At 44.0% G+C, this 20,556-nt stretch overlaps 1 protein-coding gene and 1 non-coding gene across 15 annotated transcripts in view; one reads left to right on the top strand and one right to left on the bottom strand.

Moving 5' to 3' along the window:
* The first annotated feature begins 2,526 nt into the window (after positions 1 to 2,526).
* Positions 2,527 to 2,634, top strand: trnar-ucu. The gene is made up of 2 exons: positions 2,527 to 2,563; positions 2,599 to 2,634. It is a non-coding gene; the product is annotated as a tRNA-Arg (tRNA).
* Positions 2,635 to 11,438: 8,804 nt separating this feature from the next.
* rapgef2b (Rap guanine nucleotide exchange factor 2b) overlaps positions 11,439 to 20,556 on the bottom strand; it is a 98,642-nt gene continuing 89,524 nt past the window's right edge. For 11 of the 14 annotated variants that reach the window (XM_047340684.1, XM_047340685.1, XM_035160608.2 and 8 more), the window contains 8 exons: positions 20,484 to 20,507; positions 19,096 to 19,319; positions 18,587 to 18,754; positions 17,730 to 17,879; positions 17,261 to 17,462; positions 16,643 to 17,166; positions 15,944 to 16,364; positions 11,439 to 14,350 (listed from right to left, as the gene is read on the bottom strand). In XM_047340684.1, the coding sequence (XP_047196640.1) occupies positions 15,991 to 16,364; positions 16,643 to 17,166; positions 17,261 to 17,462; positions 17,730 to 17,879; positions 18,587 to 18,754; positions 19,096 to 19,319; positions 20,484 to 20,507 (1,666 nt within the window). In that variant the 3' untranslated portion in view covers positions 11,439 to 14,350; positions 15,944 to 15,990. The remainder of the gene's footprint in view (positions 14,351 to 15,943; positions 16,365 to 16,642; positions 17,167 to 17,260; positions 17,463 to 17,729; positions 17,880 to 18,586; positions 18,755 to 19,095; positions 19,320 to 20,483; positions 20,508 to 20,556) is intronic. The other 3 variants (XM_035160611.2, XM_035160612.2, XM_035160615.2) reach the window with 3 other exon arrangements.

Here is a 20,556-nt window from a genome sequence, read left to right as displayed (position 1 = left end):
TACAAACAAGTTGCTCGTTATTTGTCCATCAATTGATTTCCTGTATTAGTCATCTAGTATTATGTAAATCTTCCAAACACACGTGTCAGAAGTCTAATCAATCAAAGTAAGAGTAAACACTTGTCGGGAGCAATAGCAACTGAAGTGATTCGTCAATAAGTTGCTTTATCTATTGCTAATTAACAAATCTATAATTATTAGATAAGAATTTTCAGCTTATCAAAACAAGACATTGAAACATGAGGGAAATCATATTTTATCGACAAATCTGCACGTTGAGACTTTTCACTAAGAAAACTAAATTATGTGACATTATGACAACAAGTAGAATTTGAAGCTGATGAAGTTAAAACATTGTTTTGAGTCAGTTTTCTTGCCGATTGTGGCCTCGCTTGACTTTGTGATTCTTATTTAGCGTTCATTCGCGGTTGGTAAATCAGCTAAGAGGCACACTAGCGCCACCAAGTGGACTGTTTCACTCAGTATCGTCTCCAAATTCAAGTGTGACACCTACTGGTAAAACTTGGTACACCAGTCCGGTGTTTTTTTGCTTGATAACGAACCAGTTTGAAATTGTTGAAAGCAGCTCGACCCTGATTACAGACTGTGTCATGTATAATTACGGAGTATTAGAAAAACACTGCAGCCATGTTTAATAATGTTTTCCTCATTATGCTCAAAGCTGCAGGCGTTCACTGCTGCAACAGTTTATATAAAACCACTTTAACTTCGGATTTTAAATTTTGAGAGTTCACTGCTGGAGTTTCTCTTGTTATTGGTCTTTAAAACATGACAGAACATTTCAGGATTCTCCAAATCCTGTGTTTTTCCATGAGGATGGAAGCAGAAACCACCTCCTTCTTTCTCTATCTGTCTGAATGTATCCAGAAGATTAAAACAGAAAACACATGCCTCCAATTGTAGAATTTCCTTTTAATGATGCAAACATGGTTTTGTGACAGTTGTGCATTGCAAGACGATGTCAAACTTTTGGAATGAACACCAGCAACCAGCAACACAGCACATACACACTCAGTGAGGTTTAACATGGCTCCTCAGTATTTTACATTTAATCATGATGTGCAGACAAGTAAAGAAATTGATTTGATCTTGTTCCTGTAATATTGAGCTGAATATGAAATATGCCTTTTTTAAGATTTACAGATGGGATGTAGGGATTTCCTGGACGCTGATATTATATGGATATAATTATGAACAGGCAGTTTGCAGGACAGCCGTGATGTTCACATCCTGAAAGCAAATACAAGGTGGAATATTCATCTCTACAGGAGGCCTGAGCTGGGAATGAACCAAAGCCTCAGAACAATGGAAATAACCTGAAGGGAAATAAGTCAGCTGTGTCCACAACATTCAAGACGATGCAAGACGATGTCAAACTTTTGGGTTCGACGCTGCTGGAAACTTGCGATGAGAAGGAACAGTAGCTGAGAGAAAGAAACTAGGAAGTCCAAAATATGGTTTCATATTCCCATTCCCAAAGAAAGATGGAGATGGTACAGATTCAAATACACAGACAGGAAAGCCCACCCAGTTTCAACCTGACGCATTATTCAACCCTTTTCATATCAATTCCCTTCTGGCTACACATCTGTCTGAGTTGTGTTCGCTGCAGGCATTTAGGGAACATGTGTAAATTGAAGCAACATAAAATAATCTGGGTTCCACTCTGCCCATTAGTCACACACACACACCACGTCATCCACCAACACAAGTTCATTTTCAACCTGTGGGAAACACTGAGTCTGTGAAATGATCATTTCGAGTAAAAAGATGGAAACGGCAGCAAAATGCTGACACATCATTCTACACAACATGAGCTGAACCTCGCAGGACGGCTGAGTTTTCTCTGACTAAACAAACCTGAAATAAACAAATGTTCTGAAATAGATCTCAGGCTGTTCTGACTCAGACAATAACACGGTTGTGCTGACACATGAAAACCTGTACGTTCACACAGGTAAACCACCAGGAATCATTGTGGGAATCAAACAAGTGAACAGACATTCACTTCAAGGCACTGGTACAAATAAAATCTTAACAGTTCCCTATAGATGCTTTAATTAATCCGTTTTGCTCTTCCTGCTTCATCTAATAAAGAAGCATTTTGACTGAACTCCTTCAAGTTTTATAAATTGAACTGGTCCTGTGATAAAACAATTTCCATCATAACTAAATCTGACGATCGTGCTGCGAGTTTCTGATTTTCTGAGTTTGGCCTAATGTTGTGTGAAAGCCGCTGTCGAGATGCTAATAGCTCAAGATAACTCGAGTGGACACCATTTAAATGCACACGTCGACTCAGATGTTTGCCGAGCAGCTGGTGAAAGGAACACGCGGCAGGGAAACAGGAATACTAATATGAGGGAGCTGATTAGCTGCTCTCCAGAGGGAGCTGGGGGGAGATGACGACCGGAGGCCGTCACCAGATGTTTCCCACCGCTGTACGAGGGGTCACATGACGTCTGTGTGTCGCTCACGTGCAAACATCAGTCACTGGGTATGTGTGGCTCTGTGGCGCAATGGACAGCGCATTGGACTTCTAGCATCAAGCATTCCAGCAGCAGCACTGAGGGAGTGATTCAAAGGTTGTGGGTTCGAGTCCCACCAGAGTCGTTGTTATACATCATTAACAACATATCAGGTGCCTGATTCTGGCACAAATTTAAACAATAATCAAAATAAGATACAGATATGTCTGTGAAAGGCTCATATTCATGACCAACAGATAAACCTTAGGGCGCCTGTGTCTGAGGGGGTAGAGCAGTTGTCCTGAAGGTTGGCAGCTCGTATCCGAAGTGTCCTTGGGCAAGATGCTGAACTTCCCAATGGATGCTAATTGTAAGTTGCTTAAGCGTCAGCTAATTGACATGTAAACATTTAAACATAAAATAAATAATAAATTTGAGTTTCTTTATGATATCTAATTTTAGACAGTTCATCAATGTGCTGAGGTAAAATGCAGCAAAATATCTGTTTACCTAACGACAGTTTTAGTTATAATTTTAGAGAAGTTATAATTATTATAAGGTTTAGCATACAAGCCGTTTAATAAATGTATTAAATATAAAACAATATAGCTCATTCTACCAAACATATGAATTCATCAGTTAACAAAATATTACATCTTCTACTTGAAAGGTGAGACCAAACTCTGTCTATCACAGCAATAACCTGAAAGTGTGTGTCCACAACACAACACATCATCGCCCTAAACCCAGTGATCTACCTGCGACAGGATGAGACACACCAGCAACACAGCACATACACACTCAGGGAGGTTTAACATGGCTCCTCAGTATTTTACATTTAATCATGATGTGCAGACAAGTAAAGAAATTGATTTGATCTTGTTCCTCTAATATTGAGCTGAATATGAAATATGCCTTTTTTAAGATTTACAGATGGGATGTAGGGATTTCCTGGACGCTGATATTATATGGATATAATTATGAACAGGCAGTTTGCAGGACAGCCGTGATGTTCACATCCTGAAAGCAAATACAAGGTGGAATATTCATCTCTACAGGAGACCGGAGCTGGGAATGAACCAAAGCCTCAGAACAATGGAAATAACCTGAAGGGAAATAAGTCAGCTGTGTCCATAACACTCAAAATATGACTCTTCCTATTTCCAGTGTGGAAACAAACATGGAAGCAACACAACGCACCTGCCAAACAAAACACACAAGAGCTGAGCCGCAAAGAAATCCTTCATTCATGTTGAACACCAATGCAAACAGGCAGTCACTGCAAAAGCTGCAGCGGTGAGAAGAGAAGCAACACAACACTGACGCACAGCAGATGCAGCAGCCAGAGGTGCAACACAACAAGAAGCAGAACCAGACCAGGTTCTGATATGTCAGCAGCAACAGGCTGGTACTTAGCTTGGTTGAAGAAACTTCGAGCTTCACGACAGAACTCCAGCAGCCAACAAGTTCATCAAATCCTCCATTAAACCTCCTGAGGTCAGTTTGGGAAAGAAAAACACAACAAGCAGCAAAGCACTTAAACCTGCACGAGGCCGGAGATCCTGAGGGGAGAAGGTCCGGGCTCCTTCAGAGGCTTCATCTGGAGTTTGGAAGCTTCTCTGGTGCTAAACTATGTTGAGTTATATAAAGTAAAGTTCAGCAGGTTGAACTTCAGGTGGGTCGGTGTGATGGAGGTTCAGATGCTGAGGGGCCACATGTGCAGGGAGATATGTGCCCCCCTCCCAGTGAAACCAGGCCTCAACTGACAGAACCTAATGACGCAGGTTTACAGTTGTCACAGTAACTTCAGATTTCATTCACTTCCTGCAATTAGCGTAAATCACCTGTTGAATTAACCGTGAGCCACACGCATGCGAAGTCCAAACCACGCCCCCGGCTGTAGAGTCTAAACCACGCCCCCGGGTGTAGAGTCTAAACCACGCCCTCTCCAAACCACCCTGCAATGGCTGAGGATGAAAAAAAACTATAGTTAATGAAAAATAGGTTCAAATTGTTATTATATTTATCAGATTTCTGAACTTTTAAGCAAAGAAGTAGGAGATAACGTATTCTTTGTTTGTCTTTTCAGTGGATAAACACTCAAGAGGCTCAGTTAAACAAGTATTTCGAGCAATTAGAAAGAAGAAATAATGAGGAAAAGCTGTTGATATATTAATATTAATATATAATTATAATTATAAACATCCAAATGCAGGTTATATGTTTAATTCGAGCAACAAAAAAACATTTGTAAACTGAACATCCTTTAAGTTAAAATATTACTTCACTGTCAGCCCACTTCAACTTTTAAAAATAAGCTCCTCTCTGGCCCAGCTTCATTTGCCAAAGTGCAGGAAACAAGTTTGTTTCTACATTTGAAGATGATCATTCTACATGTTTTTTAAAGTATTAATACTAAGTGTAAAATCAACATTTAAGGGGGATCTCCTGCTGTGCACATCGACTTCTGTCTCTCCCTCGGACGTTTGCCTTCACACACTCCAGAGTTCAGTGAATGTCTGAATGCAGCTTTATGGATGTTGTGCAGATGTGTCGAGTTCGTTACTCAACTCCCAGAAACAAAAGCAAAACTCAAACTCGCTGCTAATCAGTTGCTATTGTTGTTCATTAATTAGCTTTTGACTAATCGATTGGTTGATTGTCCTGCGGCTCCTTGTTGAGGCCGAGCTCAATAAGACTTCAGTGTTATTACACAACACCACAGCCGCCCGTGATGCCGGAGCCGAGGCTGGAGATGCTGTGTAGCTCTCAGCCCACCACAGAGGGGGTGGGAGATGTTGCTTAAGATGGAGTTTAGTTCAGTCCTCATCCTCCCCTCCGCTGCTGCTGCTGCCTCCAGGCTGTCCAGAGCTTGTTCATCCTGCTGCCTGCCTCCCCCGCTGCGATGCTGCCTCCCCGGCACAACACTGGCTGCTACACAACACACACAGCACAGAGAGGATTCAGAGGGTCGGTCGAATTAAAGGCGGAAGAGATGTAAAATGGTGTTTTCTTCTTTTCACCGGGCCACGAGTCTTCCTGTCGGATTATGGAAAAACATGTTTGAAGTTTATGGGGACGTCTTCAATTTTCCAGCAGGCATGTTGACAAGACCATAGACTGTGTAATGTCTTGACTGCCCCCTGGTGGCTGACCACAGTATAGTTCATAAACCCCACCTCCTCCATGTTAGTGGATGGGACATGCCTGAAACTGAAGAATCAAAACACACGTCGAATGAGTGTTTGTACAAAGACGGTTTCTGTCATTTTAAGTGATTCTTGTCACACAGATGTTTGTGTTTCTGATCAGTTTGATTTTTATTAGTTTTGATTTGATGCTATTTCATTAAAGGACGGCGAAGAGTGGCTCACGATGGGTCGTGTGCACGTATCAGGTGGGATCTCTGTTGTCTTTTTATCCCCAGCCCACTCTGTTCCACCTCAGGACCAGTCAGATAATAAATGTAATTAAAGCGAGCAGCGGTGGTTTTGTCAGTGTCCACAGAGACAAACAGAAATAGTAGCAGGACTAATACCAGCTTTATTTGGAGCAGATTAACGTGGAGGCTTTTATAAGGACGCTGTGACAGTCAGGCCTGTGACGTCCCTGCATGTCGACCAGATCCGAGCTTTGAGTGAATCCGACCATGGAAATCCACTGAACTCTACTTCCACCATCCATCCTCTGTCTCAGTCTGTCTTGTATTGACCTGCAGTGTATTTATAACCTGGTTCCTCCGAAACACTAGAAGAGCTCTATACCTCCACCAAGGTCCAACCTTTTTTTAATTATTATTATTTCTTTACAAACAACTTTAATAATCACATAATTCAATCGAATCGAACTAGTGTTGTTGAAACGTCTGTCGAGCAGCTGATCGATAAACACGTACAGTCGACACGCAGAGCAACAGAACAAAACGTAAACACAACAGAGGTTTGACAGGTTTTTTTCCAACACAACCTCAAATGAGTATTGACCCCCCCCCTTCACCCCCTCATCCCCTCACCCCCTCTCCCTCTTCATATTGGCAGTTGCCAACCCAGTGGAAGTGAGCCGACCTATCAGGGGTCAGACGTGATGTGAGAGGGAAGAGTCTGTGCCTCTCCCAGTACACCCAGTTAGGTCTAATAACCAATTAGTGGTTCAGAGGGAGGGTGAATGTCAGCTCATCGTTGTGATGACCACATGATACAGGATCTGACGCAGAGGGAACAACACCGGACTCTTCATTTCAGTTACGGCATCGAACATGGAAGCTGCTCTGGGGCTGTTTGTACTCGTATCGATCATAGAACAAATGCAATGTATCACCTATTAGATTCCCTTTTTTTGCCATGACGCCTCCTGGGATTCATCATATCTCGAGTTTATGATCACGTTTCCTGGGTCTCGATTCAGAGGCTGCTTATGAAGACTGAGTGACAGCACGACTCAGCTGTCCCGTTTCGAAGGCTCCTTCCATCACCGAGCAGCGATGGCTCCAGCCGGTGGATCCATCTCAGGCCAACGACTCCCAGGATATACTGAGCACCTGCATGCACAGTGAGGAACCGCCTCTAGACTTGATTAGCTCAGGGGTCATTAACTTACCATTATTTGTGACCCACCCCTCGGCCGTGGTTCAGACCTGGACACATTCAGCCGTATATCTACGTCCTGTTCACTGCAAACGGAGAAACTTGGACGTTGAGTCTCAGTTCTTCAAACCAAGGTGAAACTCTGAATTGCTTCTTTATCCCAGAAACTGCAGAACGGTGAACAAGTGTCCACCAGTAAAATCAACCCATGACCTGGCAGATGTCATTTTCTGTCGTCCTCCTCTATGAAAACTGTGGCCGATGTAAATGTCACCATGAATTATCATTGTACTTAATAATAAATTAAAGATTGTTTTTCCTTTCAAAGAGGAGATTGATGGAGATTTAATGGTCCCAGTGGAGAAACTGGATATTATGACATTCACAGTTTTGACATTTCTAACATTGATGCCTGGGCACTGTTCCAAATATCTTAAACATATAGAAACTCCCATGACCCAGCAGACTGCTCCCAGAGGTGAATCACAGCTTATTGCTTTACAATGCACTCCTTAAATCTCTCTGCATTTCAACCTGTCGCCCTTCAGGACTCTGAGACTTTTAATTACATGCTAACACACTCGGCCTGTTTACCGGCTGCATGCTAACGACCTTATTGTGAGTCAGGTTTGTTGGTGGGTTTGTTTCCCTTGAAAGAAACATTTGAATTCAAGGCGTCGCGAAGCTCTCGGCTGCAATTACAGTTCAGACTGTGGCCAAATGGGTCAGTGAAAGTCAGCAGGACACAGGAAGTGAAAACACACGAGTCGCTTTCTGAGTTTCATTCAGTCGGATGAATGGATGAGGGATAGATAGATAGATAGATAGATAGATAGATAGATAGATAGATAGATAGATAGATAGATAGATAGATAGATCCATTGATGGATGCATGGATGGATGATGGAAGTATAGATGTAAACAATCGTCTGAATGGCCTATGAGGATAATAACTGACATTATCCCACAGATGCTGAGAACTCTGGTCTCCACGGTGACGTGTTCGGTTGCCTCCTCTTATCTCAGCACATTTGCAGGTTTTTTCCGTCAGAGGCAGGCGTCGCTATCTGCTCATCTGCCACGGCGAGGACTCGAGAGCCGGAGCAGTCGAGGGGACGAGCGGCGCCGAGAGCGTGAAGAGAACAGAAGGAAAATGGCTTCTCTGTCACAAATAACCAAACGGTCGATGCGAGGCGATAACAGATCCGAGTCGTTGGGAGACGCTTATCTAGGAAAAATACTGACGGTTTTGTGCCTGATTTGTACTATTGATTTTTTTTAAAGGTGTCATAAGATACAAAAATGTATCAATGGGGCTCGCTGGGTATTTTACGGCGGCAAGTGGCCCTACCAAAACAAAACGTAATTGGAAGAGTTGGAGTTTCAAAAGCAGGAAGGATGAAGGAACGAGTCGTACGGAGGAATAGATTGTTTCTGATTACATTCACCATATCTGACAGAATCATTAAATATCATAAGAATCTCTAAAGATGATTAAAAGAACTCTGATTTCCAGGTACTGATGGAAACAGCTCGAGTCCCTTTGTGTTGAGCGTGAACATGTTTCTCCATCAAAACAAAAAAAGGAGTTAACTCTCCTCATCTCCTCTCCTCTTCCTCCTCCTCCTCCTCCTCCTCCTCCTCCTCCTCCTCGCTGGGTTTCACCACAGCAAATTGTGCAGGAAAGCTCCTGAGCAGAGGAGCGTGTACGGCTTTTATTAATCTTTCTTTCTCTCAATTCTTTTGACTCTGACAGCTTTTAACTGAATTGTCTGCCCGGGCCTGTGTGTGTGTGTGTGTGTGCGTGTCGTGTGTGTGTGTGTGTGTGTGTGTGTGTGTGTGTGTGTGTGTGTGTGTGTGTAGCCTCATTGGTGTCCAGACACAGGCCGGTGGACGCTGTGACATCTCCACTCCCCTCAGCTCCAGTGCTGCTGCCGCCTTCATCCAATTTACCATGAAAGGAATCCAGACGGTCCCATAATATGACCCACAGCTGCCTGGATTGAACACGGTCCACGACTCACACACATACACACACACAGACACACACACATCACCAGGCGTCTATCTACAGACGACCACTGGCTGCCTGCTGCCCCCCGATAAGGCCCATCGCCCTGGGAAAGAGTGGACACGTCCATGTGGGGCTGTTTTCATAGAGAAGAGTGCCCCCTGCTGCCTCTGAAGGAGCAGCACACTCCCAGTTTTGAATCTGCCTCTAACCACAGACTGGTCGGTGGTTTAATGTCGGACACAGATTACAGCAGCTGTCATTTCGTGCAGCAGCAAAGCTCGGGGTGTTCCTCGTGTTGTTTCTGCTCCATCCTCGTGTCAGTCACAGTTATCTGTCCAACGCAGGCGCCTGCTCCCACAATGTTCTCTCCTCCGATGCTTCGTCCCAATGAAATCATGATTTGTCAGCGTTGGGGCTGCAGCTCCATTTGTTGTGAGGGGGACATCAGGAGGAGAAGAAGGGTGAAGAAGGGATTTATCTGAATGTCACTTTGTTTTGTTGCTGCGGCGCCGGAACTTTTAAAAGATACGAAGTTGGACAAAGGCCGAGAAATGAATGATTAAATTTGTATCCTTTATAAATTGAACATGTATCTCCTTCGTCTGTTTCTATGCAATATTTTAAACCGCAATTATTGATGTTTAATATTATGTTACTTCTTTATTCTCTATTTATTCAGATTGTTAGATATATTCTTCTATTCTTTTATTTCAAGCCTGTTCAGCACTTTGGTCAACTTGTTGCTGAATAAATAAACTTTGACTTGACTTTCTCACTCCAGAAATACACAAACTATTTATAGATAATCAATAATAAACACAAATAATAAAATACTTGAGGCTGTTTGGACAAATTGACAAATATTGGCACAAAAATATTCTCACGTCCGAAAGTCTCCTGAGTGAAAGACTGAGAATAGAAACAGAAAATGGATCAAGAGACAGTGAAACATATTTTTCACCTTTATTTACTGGACTGACAGTTTGTGTACGTGTGTGTGTGTGTGTGTGTGTGTGTGTGTGTGTGTGTGTGTGTCTGTCAGAGCAGCTCCTCATTTCTCATGGTGTGAGTGTGTATCAATTTCTGGAGAAGGGTGACAAATTGGGGCCCTCGGCTTTTCTGATGGAGAACCGGGGACAATGTGCGGCTCCATTATTCATGAGGACCGGGAGTGACGAGCGAGACAGTTGTAACAGATTCGGTCAGAATGTGAAATCCTCCGAGGGCAGAGCATCTCCCCGTCTGAACACACATCAGCAGGAAACTGTTATGACAGCAGCTAATGAGAAGGTTAACAGCAGAGAGAGGTAGTATGTGGGTTTAGAATGAGCTTATTCACTTTATGTATGTACTATATAGGGGTCAGGACCCCAAGTGGGTTGCAAGACAGGCAGCCACTTTCAGACATGATTTCCGGAGGATGTCCGGAGAACTGGGACCTGACTCTGGCCGGAGAAAGTCCGCAGGAAGTCCAGAGACAAATGCAGCCCCTCCGGCGAATGTCCAGAGGATCAGTACCTGTCTGAAAACAGCTTTAGAGAGACGTTGCAAGATGATCTTCTGATATCACATACAATTTAACAGCATTTAGAAATAGAGTATTTGGGCCATAATTGTTGTAGATGTAAAACATAGTATTTAACTTATAAATGTTAAATGCCATCAGCTTTTTAATATTCTTGTCCCCACATGATGACGGATTAGAAACAGAATCAGCTGCAGCAGCACAGGAATCACTGTGACATGTGCACATAATAAATAACCTTGTATTCTATTAATGATGATCTCAAGTCTCTGGAGTCTTGGTTTCATGGATCAGAGGCTGAAAAGTTTGGAGACTTCTGGTGAATAGTTCAGTTCCTGACTGTCGGGAGTAACAGTGACCTCTAGTGGTGTAACTGCAGCAATAGAAGATTTTTTAAAATGTTTCTGAAACCACTGCAGCTCCAGTTCTGTGCAGTTAAGACATTTTCATGCAGGCGACTTTAGATCTTTTCTTTTAATGTAATGAAAATGTTTTGCTTATGTTTTATTCATAGAGCAGGAATCTCTCTCTGGATATAAGTGCATCTCTTGGTGGATTTGTTAAAAAATAAGACAAATTAAATGTTTTTCTTGCAGGAGAAATAAATATCACAGTGCGTGTGTCCCCCCCCCCCTGAGCTCCGGCCAGAGGTAATATGATTTTTCTTATGATGAGAGGGATGCCGTGACAGTGAGAATTTCATATTAAACTCAAACAGCTAATCTAAGGAACAATTTAGAAAACAACGATAATAAAGTGAAAGAAAAATTAGAGATGGGACTTGTGCTATTCTCACAGCTCCGGATAACAAGACAATACGAGAGGAGTAAATGAAAGCAAGGCGAGACTTCAATATCTCTTTTTTATTAATTCTGACACACTGCGGGGTCAGATAGAAAAGTATGAGGGTTACACTTTTCAAGTTGCTTCCATGACTTGTGCAAACACTAGACGGTATCTGGGAGAAAGAAGAAAAAAAAAAACCTCTCAAGGAAAAAACAATTTAGAAAAGAAAGACATCAAAATGCAGAAAGAAATGAATAAGTGCATTTAAACCTAGGTGTTGATTCTTTATGCAGTATTTATTGATTCCCAGCTTCATATAAACTGGATGTTGAGGCATAAACATAGTACATTTGAACAAAAATATAACCAATATTTACAATTATTGTATTAAAAATACAAAAACAACCGATACGTACTCCGCCGATTGTCTTTTTAAAAGACATACACAGGTCAAAGTAGTACGAGAAAGAATGAAGAACAGAAGGTCATCACCAGCTAAATGTACATTTCTCACTGACATCACACATCAAACGGAGTAGCAGTTCTACCTACTACACTTTTATCTTTACGCTTGTACATTTTTGTGCAACTTTTTGTTTTTCGAAATAGGACTCGGCCCGCTAATATGCACATTATTCTTCAGAGTTGAATGAAAGTGAATGATGCATGTCACCACTGTAATACAAACAAATTATTAACAATCTATCTGCAGCCATTACAAAAAAGAAATAAAATAATAATATTACAATAAACAAAAGGAACCCCGGAAATGATTCGCATGTAGTCACCGAACGCAGTGAAAAAAAAAAAACAAAAAAAAAACACACTGCACTCATTCATCTTATTTTTTCTCAGTCTGTCGTTTCCAAGACTGATCAATGTGATCAGTGCGAATCAGTGATAGAAGAAGAAAAGAAGAAATCTGATCGTTCTGATTGGCAGCCTTGAAAAAAAAAAAAAAAAAAGAAATAAGGAAATTCTTCATTTGTCAGCTTCCCACCGGAGTCCCCCCCCCACCCCCACCCAAAAAAACCCAACCAAAAACACAATTCAGCCACTTCCACTGGTGGCGAGATTCGAACGGGAGGCCGGAGGATGAACACAGCGTCCACTGAGCTGATGTCTGTAACAGGTGAGAGGGTTTTCTTTTCGTTTTTCATTGAGATGACTCGACAGCAGCGGACGAGGCGCAGGGTCACTGTGTGTGTAGACGGATCTGTACCACACTGTAACACACGGGTCTGACGGTGCCGTCCCGAAGCCACGTAACACAAAAGAGAAATGTCTTGACTTCATCTTGTACTTGAGTCTTAAACGTCCAGGGAAGTTTCTTGAATAAGGCATTTTCACTCCACTATTGCTTGATTCAAGAGTTGCTCCTGAAACAAGGTGATTCATGATGAAAGAACGAGCACGTAAAGAAATGTATGCAATCATGGCATCGTAAGGCGCTTTGGACATTCACAAAAAAAGTTGAGAGGGGGGAGGAAGAAAAAAAGAAAAAAAAAGCCTAATCTCAATTTGTGGGTACTTTTATTTTGAAAAAAGGAAATGTGTGTGTATCATAAGACTCTGTACAAGATTGGTTTGTAAAAGTTGAGCTACACTCACAATTTACACGTTGGCAGCTGCTGATGTTCGCTACCCTGCTTGATCCCTTTCCGACCAAATATAAAGAGGCAACCGCTCTGATGTCGGTGAGCGCTCGCCGAGTTCCAGCCTTGATTCGTACGTGATGAGAAAAATCCTGCGAGCGTCAACACCTCACACGAGAAAACAGGGCCAATCTACAGGCGTCTGTCGCTGCTGCTTCTCTGTGATTTTGCAGAAACAGACGCGTTCTCTCAGGTTTCAGCCGGCGCTCGATCGCCTATGTGCTTTTTTTTTTTTTAAACCTCACCAACGGGCGACTGACAGAGGCGCACACTCTCGATGTAACAGCAAGCCACAGGATGATGAGAAGAGACCGATGTGACCAGGACGAGCTCCGAGGCGGGACGACGTGGTCGGATCATACCCTGGTGTCCAGGCCAAACGTCTGGTAACATCTGGGATTGTGCTGAAAGTGCTAAATCTGTAATAAACCGTCTTTTTTGTTTATGTGTCCGTACAACAACATGTACTCTGTGTGTGTGTGTGTGTGTGTGTCCGTACACTGTGCATGTTGAGCTTCCACTTGAACCAACACTTGATAAACGTTCACATGTGAAACACGAGTTAATACTGGATTTTTTTCCGAGTCCGAACACTCAACGACAGATGGGTTGTTTTCAGTCCAGGCAGAGAAACGATGGGCTGACTTGGGTTTCTCTCTTATTTCGTTTTTCGGCCCCCAGAGTGCAATCAGTCAAAGAAAAAGAAAAAAAGAACAGAAATCTAGAGGGAAGTTGAAAAATGTAAGAGTCAAGTCAACCGTAGTTTCTCTCCGTCTTCAGTCTGTTTTGTTCTAGAAAATGAGAAAGTGCAGATGAAGCTCAACACGTCATGATGCTGTTGTGTTAACAGGGTTTCTAACAGCGACATGTTTGTGGTTCCGTGTGTGTGTGTGTGTTTTTGTGCGTCCAGGTCGACCTCCCCGACGCCAGTTATGATTCTCTAGTCTTTGTCTCAAAGTGCCAGGCATTTAGTCATCGTCTTTGACCTTCTCTCTCTCTCCATCTCCTCCTCCTCTTCTTCTTCTTCTTCTTCTTCACAGTATTTTTTTTTTGCATGCAGGGTCATTCAACCCCCCATGATGCTTTAAGGCAGGGGAGGGAGACGAGCAGAGGAGTCCACCGATCGGGAGGGGGGTGGGGGGGAGCCGAGTGGAGGAGGCAGGCACGTATGTAACTGATGATGAAGTCTATTGGTCTGTCTCTGTAATCCTGCCCACCCCGAACCAGGGGGGGACTTCAAGTTACTGCAAGAAGGACGTCCACCGTGGTCCCTCACACCGCTGACACCTGTTCATCCTCTGTGGAGAGAGAAGACAGACACACGGTCAGAGGACGGACGCAGACACACCACAGACACATTTTACTTTCTAAAAGTAGTGAGAAGTTCACTCGAGTGAGAATAGAAACCTGTTTTCTTTCAGGTCAAAGACATGAATCACGTGTAATTTACTGTCAAACGTTTTTTCCCTGAAGCACGCGTTCATTCTTCAGATTGATTTCCTGCCTCCTGTTCATGTCAGCGCGCAATGAAAATCAACTTGGAGCGACTTGAAATTTGACAGAGACAAAAGACATTTTGTCGATTTCATTCTGTTTTTTTATTGACGAATGATTGATGATGAGTTTTGAAAAGTCCCGGCTGGTTTTACTCACAGATGCACCAGCATCAGATATATTTTATTACTCTGACGTCCAGCGCTCTGTCACTTGCTCGTCAAAGTCCCCGTGTTCACTTGAAGCAGGCGTCTGCGATGTCGTTTTTATGGATTATAAAGGATTATCGACTAAACCTTAACAGATAATTCAGATAAGTTTACAGATTCTTCATGGCTGAACGTTTCTGTTTAATAACTTTAAATTCCCTGCTGTGGTTTCTTGTCTTTTCTTCAGTTTATTAAAAACTCTCAGCTGTGACGGAGCTGGAACACAACACCAGTGAGGGTCAGAGGGTCAGAAGAAGAGTTGGCCAATAACAATCTGCTGATATGAACTATTTTGATATTTGCAGATATTAAAACTTTTATTTTACAGAATAAACAATGCATAAAATTATGTTTGTTTATTTTCTGAATTTGAGTTCTGTATATTTGGGTTTTCTTTTCATTTATAGTTATTTATAATCTGAGTATCCTCATCAGCCCCAAAAGTTCTTTAGTCAGAACTGGACGCTCAATAGCAACATTTAATTTCAACAAACATTTGTTAACTTTCTTACAGAATCAAAGTTTGCTTCTTGTTCGCCCTAAAACTTAAAGCAGAACGTTCACTGTGATGGTTTAATTGTCTCAAGGACGTTTTGAGTCGTATTTGATTATCATCTGAACGGAAAACTAATGTTTACCACATTTCAATGATTGATTGTGTGGAAGGTAGGAATTCTGATTTCATCGACACATCCGGACACATCTCTGTGTTTCTGTTCAACAGCTGGAAACTACAATATCACAGAATTCAACCAGTGCAGGCGGATCAGGTGCGTGTGGGTGCAGGGAGAATGGAAGTGCATGTTTTCAGGCATTGAGTTAGACTGCATGGGGGAGAGGACCCTAACGGCACCGTGCCCGCGGATGGATGCTGCTCGGCACAGTGTGTGAGAGGTGAGAGGAGAGAGTGTGTGTGGCAGTAGGAGAAGTGGTGAGTGTCTGATTCCACCAGGATGACTCATGCATGATGACCGTGCCAGTTAAAGGTGAGGGTCCCACTCCAAATGAACAAACGCTTCTGACAGTCAACTGGCAGAAGATGGAGATTTGTAATGGGACCGGTCCTACTGGTGCTGTGCGAGCTCGTGTGAAGGAATGGGCAGTCTCAGTCCAAGTGTGTGTTCCTGTTCACATGCAGGTTCATTGGAATGGAGAGGGGAGGGGGCAACCTGATAAATTAGTTTTTACCTGCCTCGGGGGGGAGGGGCCCTGCCTGTTAACCCCCGTACACACACTCATGGTCTGGGAGTCTCAGGTGTGTGCTGTGCCACTCGCTTTGGCTTCCTCAGAGCGACTAGTTTGGGAGACAAGGACTCACCCTCCTCTTCCTCATCGCGCTTTTGGTCCTCGGCTGGCGAGCAGGTGCGGTGGAGGCCGCCCGACCGCTGTTTTGCCCCCTGTTGGGCCTGGTGGGAGTCGGGGGACTGGGTGACCATACGCGAGCGCTGCAGAGCCGTGGTGTAGTCGGGTGGCCGGCGGCCTGAGTGGATCGCTGTGGTCGTGGGGACAGACGGAGCCGGATGCTGACCCTCCGCGAGGTCGGTGATCGTCAGGGCCGTGTAGCCAGGGGGGGTAGGGGGAGGCTCACGGTATCGGCCTTCTTTTCGTGCTGAGTGGACACAAAAGAGAAGATAATGATGAAGGCACGTTTAAAATACAAAACATTGAAGGTAGAGGAATAGAGATGAATGAAAATAAAATGAAACGTGGATCTTAAACCTCTGGGTCACAGGACAGTATAATTTGTATCCGCCTGATTGAACAAAAACCCCAGAATTTCGCATTATATAAATTATTAACTAATTTATGGATTAATTCTGTATTTTTTTACAAAAATTTGACCAATGAGCGATCAAAACAACTGGACTGCTACAAGTAATCACTCACAAATGAGGCCTTTACCCCCAGCGGTGATGGGTGATGGAGACGGACGGCCGTGCTGCTTGGCCTCCTCTGACCCGGTGGATGTGATGCTACTCGTTTCTGGGTCAGCATTGACGTCCTTCCCTCCTCTTCTCTTGATGGTGCCGGTGTCGCCCTCAGAGTCCTCTCCCCAGTACGCGGCGGAGGATGACGAGGAGCTGGCAGACGCCCAGCTCCCCCTGGCCTGCGCCGCCCACAGTGCTGCAGGTCCTCCCAAGAAGGCCTCTGGTCCGCCGGGAGGGAGCCCCACGATTCCACCTCCGCCTCCACCGAAGGCCAGAGTCTCCCAGCTGCGCCCCTGCTGCATTGTTTGGATGTTGTCGTGGGAGCCGGAGGAGCACGAAGTCCAGGAGCCGCGGCCGCTGTCTGCAGCGTCGAGTGAAACACGGTCGCCCTGATCCTGAGTGAGCTCCTCTGAGCTCGGCGAAGAGAGCACCGTCGGGCAGCCGGCGTAAATACCCCGACAGTCCTGCATCGAGGAATATGACCTGTGAGATGAAAAAAACAAGCAACGTTACACTACACGTAAAATCACCTGAGACAGAAAAACATATTTTCAAATTGAGTTCTTAGTGTCTGTACCCAAGGCTGTACTGGTCGGGGTCAGTGGTGGCTCTTCGTTCCAGCCGCGCTCCCACGATGTGAGACTCCCCGACTCCTCCGGAGTGACGGAGCCTCCTCTCCTCCTGGGCCATGTCGAAAGACGAGTTACTGACGAGGCTGGAGCGAGACGAGATCTCACTGTGACCAGAGTCTGAGTAGGCGTCGCCCATCCGGTTGTAACCTGAAAAAGAAAAAAGAAAGAAATGTTCTAAACTTTAGTCAAAATGTGAAAAATATTCTACCCAAGTCTTGCAAGTGAATTTACAGTGCGACACAACTCTGAGGAGTGTGGAACACGTTGAAATAATAAGTGTAACAGGATAATCTGACACTAAATACACAAAGGCAACCACCAGGTGGCATTGGTGGCCCATCATGGAAGTGAGAAGGAGCTTGAGGAGTGGTGTGAGAGAGGGGGGGAGGGAAGGAGGATTATTGGCTTACTTACCCTTCTTGGGCGAGCTCTGGGGGGAGGTGGGAGGGGAGGAGAGCTGGGAGGAGGCGTTGGACACTGTGTCCTCTGGCTGCCTCCGGTGTCTGTCGCTCGCCTCCTCCGACAGCGACAGGATCTTCTTCAGAGATTGCGGAGAACTGGTGCCTGTGGACATGAGCGAGAAGATGAGCAGAATTAGCATGCGGAACGCTGCCATTTCCCCCCCGAGGCTGTCGGGATGCTAAACTGCTTTGTCTGGGATTTGCTTTTCTCTATAAGCTCGTTGCCAGACAGCCTCTAGGAGGCAGCAATGTCGTAAAGACAGACGCTAGGACAGGCTGCCTCTGCTATCATCTGAAATAACAGGTTGTGGAGAAGAAAGCAAGGGACGAGTGGAGGGTGGAAGACAACAGGGGATTGATACAGGATTGTTTTCACTCTTTCAATAATCACACTGAGAAATGAAAACAAGAAATATGTTCAAATATTTCTGTACTGATGGTATTATCATTAGAGTCATAGTTTAACTCAGATGCATTCTGGTTTAATAAATTGAGTTGTAGACATTTCTTAAAACAAAAACCTATCATGGTGATTTCACACCTGAACGTCTGAACGTCTGAACCGAGGTTCTGTCTTTGTTGCATTGTTCTGGTTTGACCTTGTGATTCAGGCGAGTGTCTGACTTTGTGTTGTCAGTTTGATTATTGTATTCGCTCCTTTCACAGCTGTTATTGAACAGGTTATGATAATAACTTGTCAAACACCATGAAAATGACACATGTAAAGAAATAAAAATGAATAGTTATTGTGAGTGGACCTAAAAGTTCATTAAATTACTCCAAATTCATGAACCTCAATCTTAATCTTACCGAAAGGCGGCAGATCTTTGACTGGAACCTTCTTTCGGGATGGGTAAAGTGCCACGGCAGGGACCTGGAGAGCCTGATTTCCTTTGGTCAACTGCCCCCTCTGTTGACTGGCAGCTCTAGACACGACCGGGGACGTGTCTGGTCGTTTCCCACCGGCGTTCTTGGGCACTGAGTATGGGGAGAAAGACAAGGATTAAGAAGAAGAACAAGAAGAAGGAATTTGGTGTGTAGTTTATGAGAATGAGAAATGATGGACAGTTGGGTCTGTTGCATGGATGAAAACTGTGAGCAGCAAGTAAAGCTGGCATCAACCATGTGAAACCGTCCTGCTGGTTTATCCATTTCTATTCGCTGCCAATAAGTCTGTAAGTAAGACTGCTTGTCTTGTTACTACAGCGGTTACACCCTGTCTGTCTCTGGCCTGTGAGTCCTGGGAACATGTGTGTATCCCAAGTGGAGTAAACAAAATCATTTTTATGTCCTTGTGTGTAAAACTGCGCCAAACTCACGCGTACTGATGGAGGGTTCACACTGCATCGAGAGCGTCTGCAGACTCTCCTCGTTGACCTCCAGGCTGAGGTTGGACAAGTACTGCTTGACCTTCCTGGCCATCTGGGCGTCCTCGTAAAGCTTTTTGGCGTTCAGGAAGGAGCTGCGACGCACCCGCTTCTTGTGCCCGCCCGTCTGCGTGACGTCCAGCACCGCTGCATTGGCACTACCCTGGCTTAGAGAGCTGGATGTACGAGAGCGCATATACACACACACACATACACACACAGAGACAGAGGGAACGTAGATTTATGGACAGGAACAAGGACACAGAAAAACACAGAAGAGGGCAGAGAATTAGATATTGCTTCAGATTGTAAATGAACCTACAGGTGAGTATGGATATGCTGCTGCTCTGCACGTAGGACATGGTATATTTAAAAAAAGGACATGCAGAGGGGGGGCTACAGGAGCTCCTCTCAACACCAAAACATTCCAGACATTCCAGGCAGCATGGGGATGGGGGGGTGAGGAGGGAGGTGGTGTTTTAAGCCAAACAGGGGGGAGTAGAAAGGGGGGGCCTTCTACAAGTGTAACACGGTCATAGTTTACATTTCTGTGGCTTGAGTCAGAGCTGCTTGTAGTAGTAGTAAAAGCCTTTTCTGGCAGATGACTCAGGTCAAACGGAACACAGACAAAAGCCTGTTTGTCAATGACGCATCAAGTTTTATTTTCATTTGGTGTTTTCAATGTGGATTATTTATCAAAAAAAAGTGGTTTTCACCGTCATCACACAAAGCTTCTGCACGGGAAGAAAACGTTCTCGTAATTATGACTTCATTCATGTCATTATGTCCTTATTATCTCGTAATTACAAGATGCAGATCTTATAAATCACGAGACATTTTTCTCATAATTACAAGATGCTGAATCATAATTATGGGAACATTTCCTTTTAGGTGATGTTCCCCATCGAGTGCTCAGCATATGCAATGATTTCCCATTTGACCACAGGAATGTAAAGCATGACTTAAAAAAAGCAAACACTTGATATCCAGAACCTCTGGTTGTTTGGAGGTTTGACAAACAGATAAAACCTCAACGTCAACGTTCCGAAACTAAAGCTTCATGCATATTGTTAGTTAAAACAACATATAACAAAAGGTCACATTTGCTATGCAAGTATCAGTAATATTATATATTATATTCTAATGTGGCTCAATTTATGTGGTTTGTTCCCACTAATGTTAGCAAAAGTGACCTTTATTTGAATTCATGCCCTTCAGTTAGGCTCAGGCAGTGTTAGCAGGAGGATTAAACTCAAACTGATTAGAGGAAACAAAGAAGAAAAGCAGCTTGCAAATTGGCAGCGTAAAGGGGCCGTGGTGCAGGTGGTGACCAAACTTACCCTAAACTTCTCCACTTCTTCTTCCTAGAGGGTTGGGTGCCATGAACAGAGAAGCATGGGGGGCAAAGGGTGG

The sequence above is a fragment of the Hippoglossus stenolepis genome, chromosome 7, assembly GCF_022539355.2.
Source record: "Hippoglossus stenolepis isolate QCI-W04-F060 chromosome 7, HSTE1.2, whole genome shotgun sequence".
Taxonomy (NCBI): Eukaryota; Metazoa; Chordata; class Actinopteri; order Pleuronectiformes; family Pleuronectidae; genus Hippoglossus; species Hippoglossus stenolepis.
This window is presented reverse-complemented; position numbering and strand designations above follow the sequence as displayed.